The sequence below is a fragment of the Genypterus blacodes genome, unplaced genomic scaffold (assembly GCF_046128005.1).
Source record: "Genypterus blacodes isolate CSIRO-AG114 ecotype Tasmania unplaced genomic scaffold, CSIRO-AGI_Gbla_v1 ptg000299l_1, whole genome shotgun sequence".
NCBI lineage: Eukaryota > Metazoa > Chordata > Actinopteri > Ophidiiformes > Ophidiidae > Genypterus > Genypterus blacodes.
This window is the reverse complement of record NW_027467090.1, coordinates 320,691-340,000: the sequence shown is the minus strand read 5'-3', so window position 1 is coordinate 340,000 and position 19,310 is coordinate 320,691. Positions and strand designations below refer to the sequence as shown.

At 50.7% G+C, this 19,310-nt stretch overlaps 1 protein-coding gene across 1 annotated transcript in view; it reads left to right on the top strand.

Annotated features, from left to right (window-relative positions):
• ryr2b (ryanodine receptor 2b (cardiac)) overlaps window positions 1-19,310 on the top strand; it is a 49,108-nt gene that overhangs the window by 6,798 nt on the left and 23,000 nt on the right. The window contains exons 17-60 of the mRNA XM_076137205.1: window positions 106-239; window positions 1,567-1,808; window positions 2,933-3,125; window positions 3,220-3,439; window positions 3,533-3,637; window positions 3,803-3,906; window positions 4,006-4,089; window positions 5,295-5,454; window positions 5,541-5,688; window positions 5,919-6,127; window positions 6,266-6,440; window positions 6,548-6,756; window positions 6,871-7,044; window positions 7,131-7,270; window positions 7,381-7,495; window positions 7,580-7,740; window positions 8,032-8,191; window positions 8,284-8,370; window positions 8,609-8,835; window positions 8,939-9,152; window positions 9,232-9,876; window positions 9,961-10,161; window positions 10,328-10,442; window positions 10,590-10,733; window positions 10,846-11,122; window positions 11,217-11,331; window positions 11,444-11,576; window positions 11,966-12,069; window positions 12,577-12,712; window positions 13,211-13,397; window positions 13,634-13,742; window positions 13,937-14,057; window positions 14,154-14,323; window positions 14,494-14,714; window positions 14,814-14,904; window positions 14,988-15,128; window positions 15,846-16,009; window positions 16,160-16,238; window positions 16,486-16,575; window positions 17,023-17,160; window positions 17,624-17,701; window positions 18,372-18,447; window positions 18,884-19,007; window positions 19,170-19,285. Of these exons, the coding sequence (XP_075993320.1) occupies window positions 106-239; window positions 1,567-1,808; window positions 2,933-3,125; window positions 3,220-3,439; window positions 3,533-3,637; window positions 3,803-3,906; window positions 4,006-4,089; window positions 5,295-5,454; window positions 5,541-5,688; window positions 5,919-6,127; window positions 6,266-6,440; window positions 6,548-6,756; window positions 6,871-7,044; window positions 7,131-7,270; window positions 7,381-7,495; window positions 7,580-7,740; window positions 8,032-8,191; window positions 8,284-8,370; window positions 8,609-8,835; window positions 8,939-9,152; window positions 9,232-9,876; window positions 9,961-10,161; window positions 10,328-10,442; window positions 10,590-10,733; window positions 10,846-11,122; window positions 11,217-11,331; window positions 11,444-11,576; window positions 11,966-12,069; window positions 12,577-12,712; window positions 13,211-13,397; window positions 13,634-13,742; window positions 13,937-14,057; window positions 14,154-14,323; window positions 14,494-14,714; window positions 14,814-14,904; window positions 14,988-15,128; window positions 15,846-16,009; window positions 16,160-16,238; window positions 16,486-16,575; window positions 17,023-17,160; window positions 17,624-17,701; window positions 18,372-18,447; window positions 18,884-19,007; window positions 19,170-19,285 (7,036 nt within the window). The remainder of the gene's footprint in view (window positions 1-105; window positions 240-1,566; window positions 1,809-2,932; window positions 3,126-3,219; window positions 3,440-3,532; window positions 3,638-3,802; window positions 3,907-4,005; window positions 4,090-5,294; window positions 5,455-5,540; window positions 5,689-5,918; window positions 6,128-6,265; window positions 6,441-6,547; window positions 6,757-6,870; window positions 7,045-7,130; window positions 7,271-7,380; window positions 7,496-7,579; window positions 7,741-8,031; window positions 8,192-8,283; window positions 8,371-8,608; window positions 8,836-8,938; window positions 9,153-9,231; window positions 9,877-9,960; window positions 10,162-10,327; window positions 10,443-10,589; window positions 10,734-10,845; window positions 11,123-11,216; window positions 11,332-11,443; window positions 11,577-11,965; window positions 12,070-12,576; window positions 12,713-13,210; window positions 13,398-13,633; window positions 13,743-13,936; window positions 14,058-14,153; window positions 14,324-14,493; window positions 14,715-14,813; window positions 14,905-14,987; window positions 15,129-15,845; window positions 16,010-16,159; window positions 16,239-16,485; window positions 16,576-17,022; window positions 17,161-17,623; window positions 17,702-18,371; window positions 18,448-18,883; window positions 19,008-19,169; window positions 19,286-19,310) is intronic.

The following is a 19,310-nucleotide window of genomic DNA, read 5'->3' as shown; positions in this document are numbered from 1 at the left end:
TGCGTCCTCCTCATCTGCATGTGCTGTGTGTGTGTGTGTTTGTGTGTGTTTGTGTGTGTGTGTTTGCTTGCTGCTGGCTGAGGCGCTGACAGGTCCTGGTTCCAGGTGCTGGAGGTGCTGCGCTCCCTGTGTGTGTGCCATGGCGTGGCCGTGCGCTCCAACCAGAACCTCATCTGTGACAGCCTGCTGCCAGAGAGGGACCTCCTGCTCCAAACACGCCTGGTCAACCGGGTCAGCAGGTACCGCTCCCATACTTCTCTTTCAACAGAACTACTTTGTTTGGTCCTTGAGTTTGTTTACTTCTGCTACCAGTCAAGTAGATTTGTCTGCAAATTTGTTTTACTAAAGGAAAATATGAAGTTAACTAAAACAGGAATTGATTGCGTATTTGGCTTGACTGTGCCCTTCAGAGTCGTCTCTCCTCTCTCCTCTCTCTCCTCTCTCTCCTCTCTCCTCTCTCCTCTCTCCTCTCTGCTTTTACTCCTTTCATCCAGAATAGAAATGTCCTTCATTCTTTCCTTTAACAAAGATCTACTCGTCAACCGTGGCGCTTTGAAGTCTCTCCTCCTCCGCAATCACCGCCACATCTTTGGCACTCACACACACACACACACACACACACACACACTCTTCACTTGGTTGTGGAATTTCTCTTCTTTTAATTTGCTGCAGCAGATTTTCTATAAGTTTGGTCTGAGTGAGGCGGATGTCTTCCTTCTTCTATTCAGCTTTGACTCTGGTGGATCTTCGTCCTTCATTTCAGCGAGGCCTTCTTCAGCTCATCCGCTCGGCCCCGGGCCTCATTAGAGCATCTTTTCATTCTCACTTCCTGTCTCTTCATTCTCCCGCTCGCCACATTTCCCGAGCGCGACCAGACGCCGTCTCTCCTATTTCTCCTTTGTGATGTCTCTTTCATACCTTCTATCATTTTATCTCCAGCTCGTCCTCTCCTCTCCCCTCTCTCCCTCTTTGTGCCGTATCTCACCTTTCTCTCTCTTCTCTTTGTGTCCTCTCCTAAGTGTCACATTGGGGTCGTTTGGGCTCCGAACCAAACCCTTTTCCACCCGCAGCCTGTGGGTGATTCTCCTCCTTCACACACAGCAGCAGTTTTCTCCTCCCTTCTCTTTTATCTAATTATATATGTACTCTGCCTCGGGGACGTTTTTGTCATGGTGACATAATCAGCAGTTTATGATTATGCATAAGGCGATGTGGCGGACATCCGCTCACGATGCTGCATTCATGTGGCGTCAGTAATGTATGCTGGCCCTTTGTGAAGCTGTCAAACTGCTGCATAGGCGTTTCCATCCCCCTCTTATATACTGTATACATTATATGTGACATAGTTAATCCCACACATACTCACTGTGGTCCCAGAGGAAATATGGAACCTGCTAATCAAACAGACATGATCTGCTCCGTGGGCGATTCCTCTCAGATGGAAAGGGTTAAAGAGGTGAAGATAGTCTCGTGAATGTATAACCTGCTGAATGTAATGACAGGAATGTGTCGTCTCTCCCTCCCCCTGTCTCTCTTTGTCCTTTTCTAAATTGCCCTCCGCTGAAGCATGAGGCCAAACATCTTCCTGGCTACGGGGGACGATTCCGCCCAGCATCGTAAGTGGTACTACGAGCTGATTGTGGACGTTGTGGATCACTTCCTCACAGCTGAGCCCACCCACCTGCGCGTTGGCTGGGCTCACACCGAGGGCTACCGGCCCAAACCCACAGGAGGGGAAGGCTGGGGTGGCGACGGGGTGGGAGACGACCTCTGCTCCTACGGCTTTGATGGACTTCATCTGTGGACAGGTGGGGATGTGATCCACACAGCCAGAGTGTGAGGCAGTGAGAGCAGAGCTGCAGTTCAATGTTCCACTTTGATTTACACTCATGATCAAACTAAGTGACTATTGATTCACTCTGATCCATAGAAATACAGCCATTATAATGACGCACACCAAGCACATGGGATCTTATTTCCTCTGAAGTAACCTTAAAGACAGACAGACAGGCAGGCAGGCAGACAGGCAGGCAGACAGGCAGCCGGTAACATGGGCAGTCAAGCTCAATCAAGATTCAAGGTCTATTGTGTCAAACCAGGCATGAATGGAATATTAACCAGCCTATTCCAAAGGTAAACGCTCTTTGTTTCCTCCATGTTTGTCCAGAGACCGTGTCATCATAAATAAATGCTGAGTTTAGGTAAAAGGCCACTCAGTAGTTTGGTTTGGATTGCATTGCTTTTCATTTTGCTAAACATATTCCAGGCTGCTTCTCATCAAACTGCTGCATCGGCTGAATCCATTTCCATTTGTCCAGTCTGAGTCATTTTGGATATTTCAAAAATGGAGCTTTGCATATTTTAGTAATGCACTCCTCCTTTATTTCATTTTCATGTTAGACCTTTCAAACAATCTATTCACACTTTCAGAGCAGCCTTGGAAGTGTGTGTGTGTGTGTGTGTGTGTGTGTGTGTGTGTGTGTGTGTGTGTGTGTGTGTGTGTGTGTGTGTGTGTGTGTGTGTGTGTGTGTGTGTGTGTGTGTAAATGATCCTCAGCTGCCTGTGGTTGCCTCATTTTCCCTTATGTCACTTTGGAACAGTCACTTCCACCTGCACTGCGTTCTGCAGGGCATATAGGCGGCCATGTTTGTTTGCCAGCTCCTTCCTCCCCCCCCCGCCTAAGATGAGCCTCCCCAGGAAGGCGTAACACTTCTCCGCCTCCTTCCCACCCATGAGCACTGCCAGTTATGCTCCATGGGGTGGCGAGCCGAGCTGGAAGCGCCGCAGCTGGGGACCGGAGTGTTTCCTCCCCCCGTACCAGCTGGGTGCTCCTGCCTCAGATTGGATCGGCTCATTAACAAAAACTGAAATTTGGCAAAACATTCCCTCAGTTTTCCGTGGAAACAACCAGTGTCTCTGTCCCGACTGTCAGGCTGCGTGGGCCGCAGAGTGAGCTCCCCCTTCCCCCACCTGCTGAGGAGCGATGATGTCGTCAGCTGCTGCCTGGACCTCGGCGCTTCCTGCATCTCCTTCCGGGTGAACGGGCTGCCGGTGCAAGGCATGCTGGAGAACTTCACCGCCGACGGCCTCCTTCACCCCGTGGTCAGCTTCTCTGCTGGAGTCAAGTCAGTAGCAGCGACGTCTTTGTGGCCCTTTTGTGTATTTATGTTAATTGGAAAGCAGATTTAATTAATTTTCTCCTATATTTTGGGAAATCAGGGTTCGTTTCCTGTTTGGCGGAAAGCACGGCGAATTCCGCTTCCTCCCTCCTCCGGGTTTTGCTCCGTGCTCTGAGGCTCTGCTGCCCAGAATCAGGCTGAAGGTGGAGCCGTGTCTGCGGTACATCCTGCATCATCAGGATGGGAAACAGGAGGTGATCGGCCCTGCGGCGCCGCTCACACCGCCGATCTTCACCCCCACACCAGTAGACATCAGCAAGGTGCAGACTGATCCTTCACAGACACACACACACCGTCACTCTTAATGGTGTTTGTGTGTAATTCACTTAGCTGGACCTGTGTTCCTCTGCTAGATAACCTTACCCACACAGCTGGAGCAGCTCCGGGAGAGACTGGCTGAGAATATGCATGACATCTGGGCCATGGACAGGATCGATCAGGGCTGGACACACGGATCTGTAAGAGCAACAACATCAATAATCCACATGACCCCATTCTTTCATAGATTACATCACAATGAGTTATCAAAGCAGCTAAATGAAGTGGAGACCATCTGAGCGGTCACATGATGACACAAACGCTCCTCTGCTTCAGTGTGAAACCTGTTTGCTTTAATGAAACAGGTAAGAGACGAGGGGAAGAAGCAGGACCCCTGTCTGCTGGACTTCTCTAAGCTGCCAGAGCTGAAGAAGAATGAGAACCTGCAGATGGCTCAGGACACCCTGAGGTGAAGCTCAGTCTCCTGCCTTAGATCCCTGCTCTAACTGTTCATTCAACTTGGCCCGTTGTTTCATTATTGGTCATTTCTGTTGTTTTTCTAATGGAGGACGCTCATTGCTCTCGGGTTCCATATCAGTTTGACTGATGAACATCGTGATGAAGGAGTGACGTACATGAGGCTTCCCACCACGTACGTAACATTAACTTACTTAAGATTATGGTTGATTACATATTAAGATAAGAAATGGGACCATAAGTATCATTACCAGGGATTTTCTGGATTTTATCTCTGTGACTGTTAAAGATACAGTTTGTTCAATGGTTTGCATGGAGGAAAAGAGAAGGAATGCCTCTCTGTCTCTCTGTCTCTCTGCCTCTCTGTCTCTCTGTCTCTCTGCCTCTCTGTCTCTCTGCCTCTCTGTCTCTCTGCCTCTCTGCCTCTCTGTCTCTCTGTCTCTCTGTCTCTCTGTCTCTCTGCCTCTCTGCCTCTCTGTCTCTCTGTCTCTCTGCCTCTCTGCCTCTCTGTCTCACTGCCTCTCTGCCTCTCTGTCTCTCTGTCTCTCTGCCTCTCTGTCTCTCTGCCTCTCTGTCTCACTGCCTCTCTGCCTCTCTGCCTCTCTCTCTGTCTCTCTGTCTCTCTGCCTCTCTGTCTCTCTGCCTCTCTGTCTCACTGCCTCTCTGCCTCTCTGCCTCTCTCTCTGTCTCTCTGTCTCTCTGCCTCTCTGCCTCTCTGCCTCTCTGTCTCTCTGCCACTCTGCCTCTCTGCCTCTCTGTCTCTCTGTCTCTCTGCCTCTCTGTCTCTCTGCCTCTCTGTCTCACTGCCTCTCTGCCTCTCTGCCTCTCTGTCTCTCTGCCTCTCTGCCTCTCTGTCTCTCTGCCACTCTGCCTCTCTGCCTCTCTGTCTCTCTGTCTCTCTGCTTCTCTGCCTCTATGTCTCTCTGTCTCTCTGCCTCTCTGTCTCTCTGCCTCTCTGCCTCTCTGTCTCTCTGTCTCTCTGCCTCTCTGCCTCTCTGCCTCTCTGCCTCTCTGTCTCTCTGTCTCTCTGTCTCTCTGTCTCTCTGTCTCACTGCCTCTCTGCCTCTCTCTCTCTCTGCCTCTCTGTCTCTCTGCCTCTCTGTCTCTCTGTCTCTCTGTCTCTCTGTCTCTCTGTCTCACTGCCTCTTTGCCTCTCTGCCTCCCTGTCTCTCTGCCTCTCTGCCTCTCTCCACATTAAAGCTGACGTGTGTGTTTTCATATGAATGTCTTGCCTCGGGAAGCTCTAAGGTTAATGACATTTATAGACATAAATGTGTGATTCACACAAACGCCCTTAAAGCCAAACTGCCTCCTCAGCACTTATTATACCATAATTGTCAGCTCAGATTTGTACACACTCGTCTTCATTTCCCCTCTTAGATACGAGCAGGCGGGGGGCTACAGGCCGGCCCCCGCGGACCTGAGCCATGTCTCTCTGAGCCCGGCCCTGGAGGAGGTGGTGGACCTGCTGGCAGAGAACAACCACAACGTCTGGGCCCGGGAGCGAATCAGGCTGGGCTGGACCTACGCCCCTCTACAGGTGGATTCTGGGGGATTTCTCTCTCTATTCAAAGTTAGTTTTCTCATTTTAAGTCTTTTTTCTAAATAATTCCTCTCCATTTCCAGGAGGTGAAGGCCAGGAGGAGCCCCTATCTGGTGCCCCACAGCCTCCTGGATGAGAGGAGCCTGAGGGTGGGCAGGGAGGGGGTGAGGGAGGCCGTCTGCACCCTTCTGGTCTACGGCTACATCCTGGAGCCTCTCCACCAGGAACACAGTGCGTCTCTAAGCCGTCTATCTCTCCTCTCAGATACACTCTTCACTTGTAAAACTGCATAAGCCTTTGAAAAATAAATTGGTTAAGGCAGCAGTGCAACATTTATATGATGAAGAACAACGTTTACAAGCCTGCTCTATTTGTGAGGATGATGATGGAATTCAATGAAGGCAATACAGTCTTTATTAGAGCAGATAGCCGAATGTTAAACTGTCCCTTTAACTCTGCAGCTGCTCCGTCCGACCAAAGCCTCTGGTCTGCTGAGAAGTGCCGGGTGTTGAGACCAGATAAATCATACGCCGTGACCCGGGGGAAGTGGTACTTTGAGTTTGAAGTAGCTACGACAGGGAGCATGAGAGTGGGCTGGGCCCGGCCAGGCTGCCATCCAGATAAAGAGCTGGGCTCAGACCATCAGGCGTTCGTCTTTGATGGCTCTGAGGTGAGCTGTGAGCATGCCACCACCGGATCTCTGTGTAGTACAAGAATTTGGTGTAAAGACTTTTGAGGCTTCTCTTCGCACAGGAAGTAAAATAAACATATAGAACACTTCCTTTGTCTTTTTGTCTCTGTGTTTCAGGCCCGGTGGCTCCATCAGGGCTCTGAGCCCCTGGGACGCCCGTGGCAGAGAGGCGATGTCGTGGGCTGCATGCTGGACGTGGCTGAATGCACCATGATGGTCACGCTGAACGGAGAGGTGCTGTTTAACGGCAGAGGATCAGAGCTGGCTGCCAAGGACTTTGAGATCAGAGACGGTTTGAGAAAGTTTATGACTTTATATTTCACAGAGCTAAGGTGTTGACAGGGAGAGCTTGAGCTGTATTCATATTCTCTTCTTCTTCTGCCTTCTCTTGTTCCCCAGGCCTGTTGCCTGTGGTCAGCGTGGGGGTCAATCAGGTGGGGAGGCTGAACCTGGGCCGCCATGTGAGCTCCCTGCAGTACTTCAGTGTGTGTGGCCTGCAGGAGGGCTATCAGCCTTTCGCCCTCAACATGGCCAGAGATCCTCCGCTATGGATGAGCTGGAGCCAGCCTCAGTTTACCTTCATCCAGCCGGATCATCACGACGTAACGGTTAGTTTATACACTTCAGCCGCCCTCGTACAGAGAAGCCCGGCGTGAAGATCGAGCGTTCTGGTGTCAGTTGGGCCGAGCGCTCCTCTTCTGATTATGAACATCTTCTTGAAGGTCACCAGAGTCAACGGGTCGAGTCGTTCCTCGTCCAGCCTGAAGGTCTCTCAGCGTTCATTAGCACAGCAGGCCGGAGGCAGTGAGATGAGCTTCTACCGCCTCAGCATGCCCGTCCAATGTGCTTTAGTCCTGAGCAGCCCTGCAGCCGCTCAGCATCCTGCAGCCTCTAACATGCTCACTCCAGGTAAGAGGAAGGTAATAACAGTTAGTGATGTACTGGGGTTCGTTTGCTCTTCTGTAATTCTTAACCATTGCACTTTTTAGTAAGGAAAGAGTTGGAGGATCTGGACTCTGACTATGAGGTGTTGATGAAGTCGGCCCACAGCTTTGCAGGCTCGAGAGACGAGCTCAACCACAAGGACCACAGTCAAGACAAAACATCCAGACTGAAGCAACGGTACACTGAGACGAGAGACGACACAACATTACTTTAGCAGTGTTACTTTATGTTCAGCCGCTGTGTGTGTGTGTGTGTGTGTGTGTGTGTGTGTGTGTGTTCTCTGTCAGGTTCATGCTGAAGCGGACTAAGCCAGGCCTCGTCAGCAGCAACTCCTCGGCCAGGCTTCTGGAAGACGTTGTTGTTGACAAAGATAACCACGATCATCTCATCCAGAGCTCTGCAGTGAGACCTTCACATGTAAACTAAACTTTGAAGCATTTAAACTATAAGAAGAAGGAAATGTTCAGTCTGACCTCTGTCCTACAGTCTTATTACTCAGTCAGGGTTCTTCCGGGCCAGGAGCCGTTCAACGTGTGGGCGGGCTGGGTGACCTCAGACTTCCATCAGCACCATGCGACCTTTGACCCTGATAACGTGCACACTGTGACCGTCACGCTGGGAGACGACAGCGGCAAAGTGCAGGAAAGGTCAGCGCTCATGAAACCCTCAGCGTGGGCGACGGCACCGAGCTTCTAAACGCTGTCAAACACTGACACTCTCATTATCTCTCTTACTTTAGGGATGATTAATGTGTTAACAAGACTTTAATGTAAGAAGAGTTCAACCTGCAGCACAGCTCAGATCTGAATATTATATAAGATGTGACTGAGATGATATGAAACTAACTAGATTACATGAATATTCCTCTATGTAGCTTAAATTCTCTGATGGTTCTTTTGTGTGTGTTGGTGTGTGTGTGTGTGTGTGTGTGGTGACAGTGTGAAGCGCTGCAACTGCTTCCTGGTGTGTGCCGGCGAGGCCACCGGTCTGTCGCAGAGTCGCCGCAGCACAGGCTTGGAGATCGGCTGTTTGATTGACACGGCCACCGGGCTGCTCACCTTCACCTCCAGCGGCGTGGAGATGAGCACCTTCTACCAAGCCAGTCCTCATCTATCCTCCATCTTTACATTATATACTGACACAAACCTTAATTAGATTATATTCTAACCTGGTTTCTCCCCTGTGCTCAGGTGGAAGCTGGCACTCGGCTCTTTCCTGCCGTCTTTGTCAAACCGACCACCAGCAACATGTTTCAGTTTGAGCTGGGGCGCATTAAGGTAATTAAGTCTGATCCCTCGTTGCTTATTGTTCCTCTTTATGCCTCATTAGTCTGCATCTCATTGAGAATCATCCTCCCATCAGCTCAACAACAGACCCTGGATAAAGGTTCTCTGTTTCTCTTTGTCTGTAGAATGGAGAGAAGACGTCTGGGTTTAGTTTTTATGGGTTGATCATATCAGTTAATTATGCTACGCTCTTGTTTGTCCTCTCCTCTCTGTCTTCCTCTCTGTGCAGAACGTGATGCCGTTGTCTGCAGGTTTGCTCCGCAGCCAGAAGAAGAACTTGACCCCTCAGTGCCCCCCCAGGTTGCAGGTCCAGCAGCTCAGTCTGAACTCGTGGACTCGAGTGCCTGAAGAAGCCCTGAAGGTGTCGGTGGAGCGGCTGGATGAGCGGCGCGGCTGGAGCGTCCGGTGCTCCGAGCCCCTGCAGGTCATGACCCTTCACATCCCCGACGAAAACAGGTCAGGGAAGATGGAGACTGTGTAAACTCTAACTGAGCCTCTTCATCATCATCATCATCATCAACAGCTCAACTATCAGCTGAAAGATGATTTGTTTCTCTAGGTGTGTTGACATCATGGAGTTGTCGGAGCTCGGCGACCTCCTGACCTTTCACCACAGCACCCTCCTCCTCTACCAGTCTCTCTGCACCCTGGGCAACACCCGGGTCTCCCACGCCATCTGCAGTCACGTGGACCAATCCCAGGTTCTTCACGCCATTCAGAGTCCTCTCCTGCCCGGCCTGCTCCGCTCCGCCTTCTATCAGCTGCTGGTTGAGGTAATCACATACTGGACTCTGCTTCTCCCCAGGGACCACAGGATGAGGAAGCTTTAATGTAAACATTGTTGTTCTCCAGGTTCACCTCAGCAGCCACACCACAGCGTGTCTCATGATGAACCAGGAGTACATCGTCCCCATGACGGACCGGACCAGAGCCATCAGCCTCTACCCCCAACCTGCAGATGGAGTTAGAAGGAGCGGTCGTCCTCCACAGGGGATCCCCAGCATCGGACTCAGCACCTCCCTGAAGCCACAGATGAGGTGCTGCTCTCCCTGCTTCGTCCTGAGCAGTGAGACAGAAGGAGGCTGTGATGAACATGAGGGTGGTTTGAGTGTGGAAGCAGCCTCCACACAAAGCCCAGAGATCCCCCTGTGCACATTAAAGGAGCTGAGTGTGGAGATGCTCACTGCAGCAGTGTGTGCTGTGGCTCAGGGTGTGAGGGATCCTGAGGGGGGCAGCATCGAGCTTCACCTGGTCCCCCTGATTAGACTGTTCTATACCCTGCTGGTGATGGGAGTGTTTGAGGAAGCGGACTTGCAGAAAGTCCTGAGTTTGATCGAGCCTGGAGTCTTCCTCATTAGAGCTGAAGAAACCTCTGAGGAGAGCGAGGAGAGTAGAGATGAAGAGGGGGAACAGGAAAGAGACGACCGCGACCGCAAACATGCCCCACCCAAACAGGGACTTCTTCAAATGAAGCTCCCAGAGGCGGTCAAGCTGGAGGTGAACCCGACTCTCATCAGGCGCTGCTGTGTTTATCACTTTAAAGTGACTCATGCAACATTAAATAAGTTTATCTCTCTCCAGCTCTGCCAGCTGCTGTCCTACCTGTGTGACTGCCAGGTGCGCCACAGGGTGGAGGCGGTGGCGGCCTTCTCCGACGGGTTTGTGGGCCGCCTTCAGGACAACCAGCGCTTTCGCTACAACGAGGTCATGCAGGCGTTCAACATGTCCGCCGCTCTCACCGCCCGCAAGACCAAGGAGTTCCGCTCGCCCCCGCAGGAACAGGTACAAGGCAGAGAGTGTGTGTGTGTTTGTGTTCGTCTGTGTGCTGGGAACGAGGAAAGGATTTGGACAAACTGCTTCTGCCTGATTTAATCTTTGAAAAACAAATGACAGACTCTTGTCAACTGTCTGTATACAGTTTGTCTCTATCTGTCTGATCCGTCTCCAGATCAACATGCTGCTAGGTTTCCGAGAGGATCAGCAGAGAGCTGAGAGCTGTCCGTGCCCAGAGGAGATTGGAGAGCTGCTGCTGGAGTTCCATCACCTCCTCAACACTCACTGTGGTAGGAATACTGCCCCTGTGTCTTTGACAGACAGTATTGATCTTGTTATGAGACCTCAGTGGACCTGTGAGACTGTGAGACTGTGAGACTTCACTTACAGCAACGAGCACGGAGTCAATTTCATCTTCTTCTGCTTTTGCTCTGGAGGCATTGAATCGGAACAGGACTCTCAGGAGGAGGAGGATGCAGAGATATCAGTGAGGGAGCGTCTCCTCGGTCTGGTGGGGAGAATCATCGGGCGGCAGAAAACGTCCCGTGAGCTGGAGCGGGAGAGTCGACCGCCGAATCACAGTGAGTCATGACATGCAAATGTGGGTTCAGGCCAGACGGATCAGATGTGGACTTCAAGAGAACTTAAATGACCTTTCCTTCCTCTTCTTTCCTTCTTTCTTTCCTCCTCCAGCCTCCCTCAAACAGCTGATCTCTGAGACGATGGTGCGCTGGGCCCAGGAGGCTGACATGGAGGACCCAGACCTGGTGAGGGCCATCTTCTCCCTGCTGCACCGGCAGTATCAGGGCCTCGCCGGCCAAATGGGAGGACCCCTCTGCAAAACCTACACCATCAGCCAGGCCTCGGTGGACGACACCATGGCCCTCCTCTCCTCCTTAGGGCAGATCCGCTCGCTCCTCAGCGTCCGGATGGGGAGAGAGGAGGAGAGACTGATGATCAGAGGACTGGGGTGAGGATTTAAAAACTCACACACTCTTATGTTAACGACCTCTGCAGGAAGGGAACGCTCACACTTCCTTTTGTTTTCACTGTTTTACACGCAGAGACATCATGAACAATAAAGTTTTCTACCAGCATCCCAACCTGATGAGGGCACTGGGGATGCACGAGACGGTGATGGAGGTGATGGTCAACGTGCTGGGAGAAGGGGAGTCCAAGGTGAGGGAGTGTTGTTGTTGTTCACTCGCTGGTTACTTCCTCTTCTCTGTTGATGTGTCTGAACTCCAGGGTGTCTCTGTAACCCAGCACCTTCCTCTTCCTCTTCCACTAGGAGATCACCTTTCCCAAGATGGTGGCAAACTGCTGTCGATTCCTGTGTTATTTTTGCCGCATCAGCAGTCACAATCAAGGCGCCCTGTTCGACCACCTGGGCTACCTCTTAGAGAACAGCAGCGTGGGGTTGGGTGAGTTCTGTTTCCCCCCCCACAGGCTCCGTGTCTCTGCAGGGGGGTCCGCACCATCGCAGAGGAGTGTGTGAGAGTGTATCCTGTGTATCTTTGTGAGAAGCTGCACATTATTAGCTGTGAGGTTTTATTACAGATCTATTCCACAGGATTGCTCAGATGTTTGTGTTATTGTGCGCTGTAGATAAGACATTATCTCTCCCCGGGGGGAAATGGACCAAAGCTGTCGTGCTCTGGGCGTGGTGAATAGGACGCCGCAGGGCTGCACCGCCGCCAGCATGGCAGGCGTATTATTAACCCCTTACCAGGAGGCCGACTCCCGGCAGTTTGACATTCTGAATTGTTTGCGAGTCAGGAGTTGTGATCGTTTGGCCTCTTTGTTCCCCCAGCGTCTCCGTCCATGCGTGGGGCCACGCCGCTGGACGTGGCCGCCGCCTCTGTTATGGACAACAACGAGCTGGCCTTAGCGCTGAGGGAGCCCAGCCTGGAGAAGGTGAAACCAGTTCACGTGCCGCCACACTGCCCCTGTTTATCATCTCCACTATGTTGTGTACACTTGGGAGATTGCAACGCCACTGCAAGGAACACGCTGTGCCGTGTGTGTGTGAGAGCTTGTGTGTGTGTGCGTGTGTTGCATTTTATGTTGCAATGTCTCTGTGCCTTCTCAGTCTCCTCTGCTGTTTGTTGGAGTAAACTTCTGGCACAGAGGTGACGCAGGTCGCACTGTCATTGTGTATGAAAGCCAATTTCCTCTCTCTCGTTTTCATCTGCTGCCTTTATTCCATCACCCTGGACCTCATGCATAATACTTACAGGTTGGGAACACATCTATGAATAAACTGAATAAGAACAAGTTTCATTCAGAGGGAATATGGACACTGAGGAAAATAGAAATGGAGTCAAACATTAGAGAGTATAACAACACCAACCACTCTGTATGTTTACATAAACATCATATCTAACATACACTTAATCTAATCTCATCTAATCTGGTGTCCAGGTGGTCCAGTGCCTTGCCGGCTGCGGTCTGCAGAGCTGCCCCATGCTCCTGGCCAAAGGTTACCCTGATATTGGATGGAACCCTGTGGAGGGCGAGCGTTACCTGGACTTCCTGCGCTTTGCCGTGTTCTGTAACGGTAACCAACCACTCCTTTTTGTCCAGAACTATTCTATCGTTCTCTAGTGAAACACGTGTTAATGAGATTATGGCAAGGAGTCAATATTTGCTGCATTGCCTCTATATAATAACACGGGGCAAAGATAAATAAGAGCAACAAGAGGATTAAGCCGGCTGTTTGTAATGCAGATATTCACTCTCAGGTTGTTCTCTTATTGATTTTGCTCACGTTGCAGCAGAGCCCTGAGGCTTTCCTACAAATTGTCCTTGAGGGTGTTGACGGTGTCGTCCAATTGAACCGGCGCTCCCTCTTGCACACGTCTGACACTGATTAGACTGAATCAGACCTGAAACCTGGTTGTCATCCTTGCTTTGGTCGTAATGTTTCCTCCCAGAATGCCGCAGTCCGTACAGATTTGGAAGAGATAGATAATAAAAGAGCCGCTGTGCTGAAAGTCTCATTGTTTGTTGTGTTTGCCCTTGTGTGTGTGTGTGCGTGTGTGTTTCCTGTCCGCAGGTGAGAGTGTGGAGGAGAATGCTTATGTGGTGCTGAGGCTGTTGATTCGCCGGCCTGAGTGCTTTGGTCCGGCCCTGCGGGGTGACGGGGGCGAGGGCCTCCTGGGAGCCATGGAGGAGGCCATCAGGATCTCAGAGGACCCCTCCATGGACGGACCTTACTCCACCTATCAGGCCACCAGAGCACTGTCAGTCTTTCTAATGGGTGATTGCTGCAAAGCACGAGACGAGATAGTTTAACCCCTTTCCTCCCATCATTCCCTCAAGGCTACCTGACAAAACGTATAGATAGAGATTTAGATTAAGCTTATAGTTTAGCTACCAATGCTTTATTTAGAAATCTTCATTCTGTAAATTACTTCATCTGTCCTCTCACTATTTGAACTTCTGCCAAGCTTTTCCCTGCTGTGTTTCCCTGGAACAGAGACGCTGTGCAGGACAATGACGATGACCTCATTCATATGGGACACGCCATTATGACATTCTACTCTGCCCTCATCGATCTGCTGGGCCGCTGCGCACCAGAGATGCATGTGAGTGTGTTTCCTGTCTTCAGCAGTCCGATAGACACTGAACTCTCAGAGAAAGACAGAAAAGAAAAGGAAAGGTCCCTCAGTTTGATGCTTGTACCAAAGATGTGGATCAAGATAAAGTGGTTGCAGCATCAGGAATGTTCCTCCGTGTGTGAGATTGACCAGTATCAGTGTTTCCCTCCTGCGCTGTCCAGCTGATTCATGCAGGTAAAGGTGAAGCCATCAGGATCCGGGCCATCCTGAAGTCTCTGATCCCCATCACAGACCTGGAGGGAGTCATCAGCATCTCCTTCCAGACGCCCGCACTGGCTAAAGGTCAGAGCGTCGTCCTATCATCGCTGTCATTTCTATCTATATGTCAAGTCCAGTATTTTTAAACCCAGGCCTGATGCCGTCCCTGTCTTTGTCCAGATGGCGTGTTGGTGGAGGCCGACCTCTCCACTGTGTTCTGCCCAGACCATAAGGCCGCCATGGTTCTCTTCCTGGACAGAGTTTACGGCATCCACAGCCAACACTTCCTGCTTCACCTGCTGGAAGTTGGCTTCCTGCCCGACATCCAGGCGGCCGTCTCGCTCGACACCGTGAGCAGAGATGTGTGATTAGAGTTAGAGAGGTTCTCTATGAGGGGAGATATGAGGAGAGTGTATCTGTTGTTGTTGTAGTTTGTGTCTCCTTCCCTGCCTCTCGTCTCTTTAGCTCCACTGTACTTGCACCGTGTGTGTGTGAACTGCTTCTTCTTCTCCTCCTGTAGGCTGACCTGGGCTCCACAGACATGGCCCTGGCCCTGAACAGATACCTGTGCACCGCCGTGCTCCCCCTCCTCACCAAGTGTTCAGCGCTCTTCTGTGCGGCGGACGACCACGCCGCTCTGCTGGATTCTCTCATCCAGGCCGTCTACAATCTCTCCAGGGCTCTCAGCTTGACCAAGGCGCAGAGGAACTCCATCGAGGACTGCTTGTTGGCGGTGTGCAGGTCGGCATCCAGCTGGTGTGGCGACCTGAAGCTGTGTGTGTGCAGGTGTGTGCACATCTGTCAGCGGAACTAATGCTCCTGATCTTTTGGTGTTGTCAGTGAGCTGAAGCCGTCCATGATGCAGCCGCTTCTTCGCCGTCTCGTCTTTGACGTTCCCCACCTGACAGACAACACCAAGATTCCACTTAAGGTGGCCGGGAAAAACAACACATTCGCATTTTCGCCACAAAATTGATCAAATGCATTTTGATGACTCCTCCTTCTGTTAACCAGCTGTTGACCAGTCACTATGAGCAGACGTGGAGGTCGTCCTCACCGCCCGGGGGGCCGGGGGAGCAGAGTGCAGCCTCTGAGGAGGAACTCCACCTCACCAGGAAGCTGTTCTGGGGTCTGCTGAACGCTTTGGCAAAGAAGGTAAAACATCCAGAGCACATCTGACATCCTCACGCTTCAGGGGAAATCAAATAAATTGTGTTTCACTGGAGCGTGAAGAAAGTGGCAGAAAAATAATAAATGTTTCTGTTGTTGACAGACTAATTCTATCACAGAATAAAAGCCTCCTTTCTTCCTCCCCACTCCTTAAAGTGTAGTTTAGGAGCAACAGGAAGACGAGGGATCATTTCCTCTCCATGTTGTGTCGTGTTGCTCTGTTACCCTTCAGAGGCTTTGAAATACGAGAGTAATCAATAAGTGAGGGATTCACTTCCAATACTGATGCAGGACACATTAATCTGCAACTTTTGTTATTGTAGTAGAACTGAACTACTTCTGCTTTCCTTTCATACTAGCTGCACTTAGCTCATATCTGTGGTTAAACACAGGAGGAGTGAAGAGATGAATAGATGAATAGATGATATGGAGTCGGAGCAGATGGAGACGGGCAGCATTATTATTTCAGGAGTTTCCTATATTGGGCCTAATTAGATGTAACCAAGACAGATCCATTTCTAATGATCCATAGTCCTTGGTCGCTCCTCAGCTCTCCCGGCGTTTACTCGCTCTCTCTCAGTCATGCTCACTCATCACATTCCCATCGCCTTCCTTTGATGTGTCCCACCTTATTCCTCCCCTTCTCTCTCCTTCCCACACACATCAAACCTCCCTTCCTCCCCCCCCCCCCTCTCTGTGCAGCCCTGTGAGTCTCAGTTGTTCAGGCTGTGTGTCCAGTGCCTGTCTGCTGTGGCCAGGGCTCTGCCTCCTGATCACATGGATCCATGCTGTGTGTCCCACATGGAGAGGAAAGGCTCCATCGACACAGACGGACACTTTGACCCCCAGCCCATAGATACCTCCAAGTAAGATAACGAGCCAAAGGATGTGAAGATAATGAACAGAATGATGTGTGAATGTACATCATTCCCCTGCCTTGCCTTCCCTGCATGCACACTTCCATCTGTGAGTGTGTGTGATGGAGCTAAATCAAACATTTTCTTCCCCTGCTGTAGCGTGTCGCTGCCAGAGAAGCTGGAGTTTGTAGTGAACAAGTATGCGGAGCACACTCAGGAGAAGTGGTCACTGGACAAGGTAACATCACAATAATCATCCCTCACATCTGAGGGGCCGGCCTGAGAGGACAGGATGATGGATGACATCCTGGTCAGGACCGTGCCGCTTATGAACACATCTCCTCCGTAATGAATGTGTGTTTGACAGTGTGCAAACATGTCTGCGTGGCCTTGTTGAGTTAATCGATGAGGATTAGAGTGCCGGCTACATATTTCCTAATGTGTGTGTGTGTGTGTTTTGTGAATCTGTCTGTTGTCTCTGTCAGTTTGCCAACGGCTGGGTTCATGGGGAACAACTCTGTGAGAACACAAAGGTTCACCCGCTCCTCAAGCCATACAGGGCTCTGGCTGAGAAGGTAAAACACAAAGTCAATTTGTGCTGTGTGTGTGTGTGTGTGTGTGTGTGTGTGTGTGTGTGTGTGTGTGTGTGTGTGTGTGTGTGTGTGTGTGTGTGTGTGTGTGTGTGTGTGTGTGTGTGTGTGTGTGTGTGTGTGTGTGTGTGTGTGTGTGTGTGTGTGTGTGTGTGTGTGTGTGTGTGTGTGTGTGTGTGTGTGTGCGTGTGTGTGCAGTGAACTGACAAATCCCAGAGGCGCACGAATACCAAATTTGGTGTTTGAAATAGAAAAGTGCAGGAAGCTTCTGTTCCTAGTTGTCAAATTCTGTCTCCAGTGAATTCCTCACAGTCCTCACCAAGCTTCATCTGCACAATCTAAAGGGTCACACACATTAAAGCCTAAAGACATCAGGATGGTTTCTGTAGCTTTACTGTATAGATGCTGTAAGTGCATGGCTGTGTTCTCCAGGACAAAGAGGTGCATCGCTGGGCCATTAAAGAGACTCTAAAGACCATGCTGGCTCTTGGATGGACCATAGAGAGGACCAAAGAAGGAGATGCGTTTGGCACGCACACATGTGCGCGGTGGATCTCTCAGTCTCGACAGGTACTGTTCACCCAGGCTTTTACGACTCAACGCAAATGCATTCTGTGCCAAGAGACGTGGTCTTCATCAAGCCAGCGCACCGGCCTGGCAGCACAGACGCCTGCGGCCCGCGGGAAGCTAGTTTAATAAAGGCTCTTATCCATAATAAACACACAGCACACAGGCTTCAAATACTATTATTATTGTTGTTGTTATTATATATAGGTACTCAGAACAAACAGAGCAGCTGTTTACAGCAGCACCACAGGGAGAACGGCTCATAAAGATTATGTTAATGCGTTTGTAAATCAGATAGCGCTCGTACACAGAGCCTGTGAGATACTGTCATGTAAACCTGCGGACCTCACTCTGCTCTGAAATGTAATGTGTTGGATCACCGTCTGCTTATTCTTTGACATGATGCTGCCACTCGTTATCCTGTTCCTGTCCCCGGTTGATCAGATATTTGTTTGTACTCCCTCAGCTGTCTTTTGAAGGGGCGTCGACCTTCAGCCCCAAGCCAGTGGACACGAGCATCATCACCTTATCATGGGACCAGTGTGTAAGTGATCGCAGGGTTAAACTGGCGGTGTTCTCCTCCTGCTAAAAGCCCAGCGGTAGTTTAAAAGCGAAAGTTTAGTCCATGTTGTGGAGTTGAAGGCGGTGACTTCATGTCCACCAGCAGCTGTGTTGTGCTTCCAAGTCAAAGCACTGTGCAGCTGTGACAGATGTGAAGTCTCATCCACTTCCAAGTGAATTCCAAACATCCACTGCAGCATCCAGTGCATGAAATTGTACCTCAGTATCCCTCTGCCCTCTGACAGCCCCTAACCGCCCCTAACAGGCTTAACCAGGCAGCTTCTCTCTCCACCAGAGGTATTTTGGAGCAAATATAAACAAATCCAAGTTTGACTGAGGAAAGGAAAGCTAGAGTCCAGGCACAGGACAAACATGATGAGACGCTGAAGCTCTGCCCGGAGACGGAGACGTCTAAAATAAACTCTGTGTGCACGTTTACACGCAGGAAACACGGCGGCATAGATTTCCAGGTTTCCTAAAGAATAGTATGGTCTTCCCTTGAGTCCCGACCTTTTAAGAGAAAGATGCTGACTGTAGCTCTTAAAGAGGAGGAGAGAGAGCAGCTGGTGTCAGGAGTGCTTCTGGGTCTTGTCACAAAATGAGTAACATCAGCAATGTGCAGCGCTTCTATTCTATTGTTCTCTGTTCTATAGGGCATGGCTGAACAACTGGCTGAGAACTTCCACAATACCTGGGCCAAGAAGAAGAAAGTAGAGCTGGAGAATAAAGGTACTCTTCCTCTCCTCTTCTCTTCTCTTCTCTTCTCTTCTCTTCTCTTCTCTTCTCTTCTCTTCTCTTCTCTTCTCTTCTCCTCTTCTCCTCTTCCCTTCTCTTCTCTTCTCTTCTCTTCTCTTCTCTTCTCTTCTCTTCTCTTCTCTTCTCTTCTCTTCTCCTCTCCTCTCCTCTCCTCTCCTCTCCTCTCCTCTTCTCTTCTCTTCTCTTCTCTTCTCTTCTCTTCTTCTCTTCTTCTCTTCTCTTCTCTTCTCTTCTCTTCTCCTCTCCCCCCTCTCCTCTCTTCTCTTCTCCTCTCCTCTCCCCTCTCCTCTCCTCTCTTCTCCTCTCCTCTCCCCCCTCTCCTCTCTTCTCTTCTCCTCTCCTCTCCTCTCCTCTCCTCTCCTCTCCTCTCCTCTCATGGCCTCTCCTCACCTCCTCCATCTCCCCTCAGGAGGCGGTGTCCACTTGATGCTCGTGCCCTTTGACACCCTGACGGTCAGGGAAAAGACCAAACAAAGGGAACGAGCTCAAGACGTCCTGAAGTTCCTGCAGCTGAACGGCTTCACGGTGTGGAGGTGAGCATGAGTCTGCCTGTCTGACCTGCAGGTGGGCAGATAATGAGGTGATCACTTTCCCTCTCTCTCTCTTGGGCGTGCTGACCTCCTCTGACCTCTGAGCTTTAAGCACAGGACACAGCCTCCAGTGCAGCAGTATGAAGTTAATGTTTCCCTCCACAGGGATCGTAAGGCTGCAGACATGGACTTTCCCCTGGTGGACAGCAGCTTTGGTTACACACTCGTCCAACAGCTGCTGTCCTACACTGAGGAGGCTCAACATCAAATACTGGAGCTGGGTAAGGTTTAGAGACAAAATGGAGC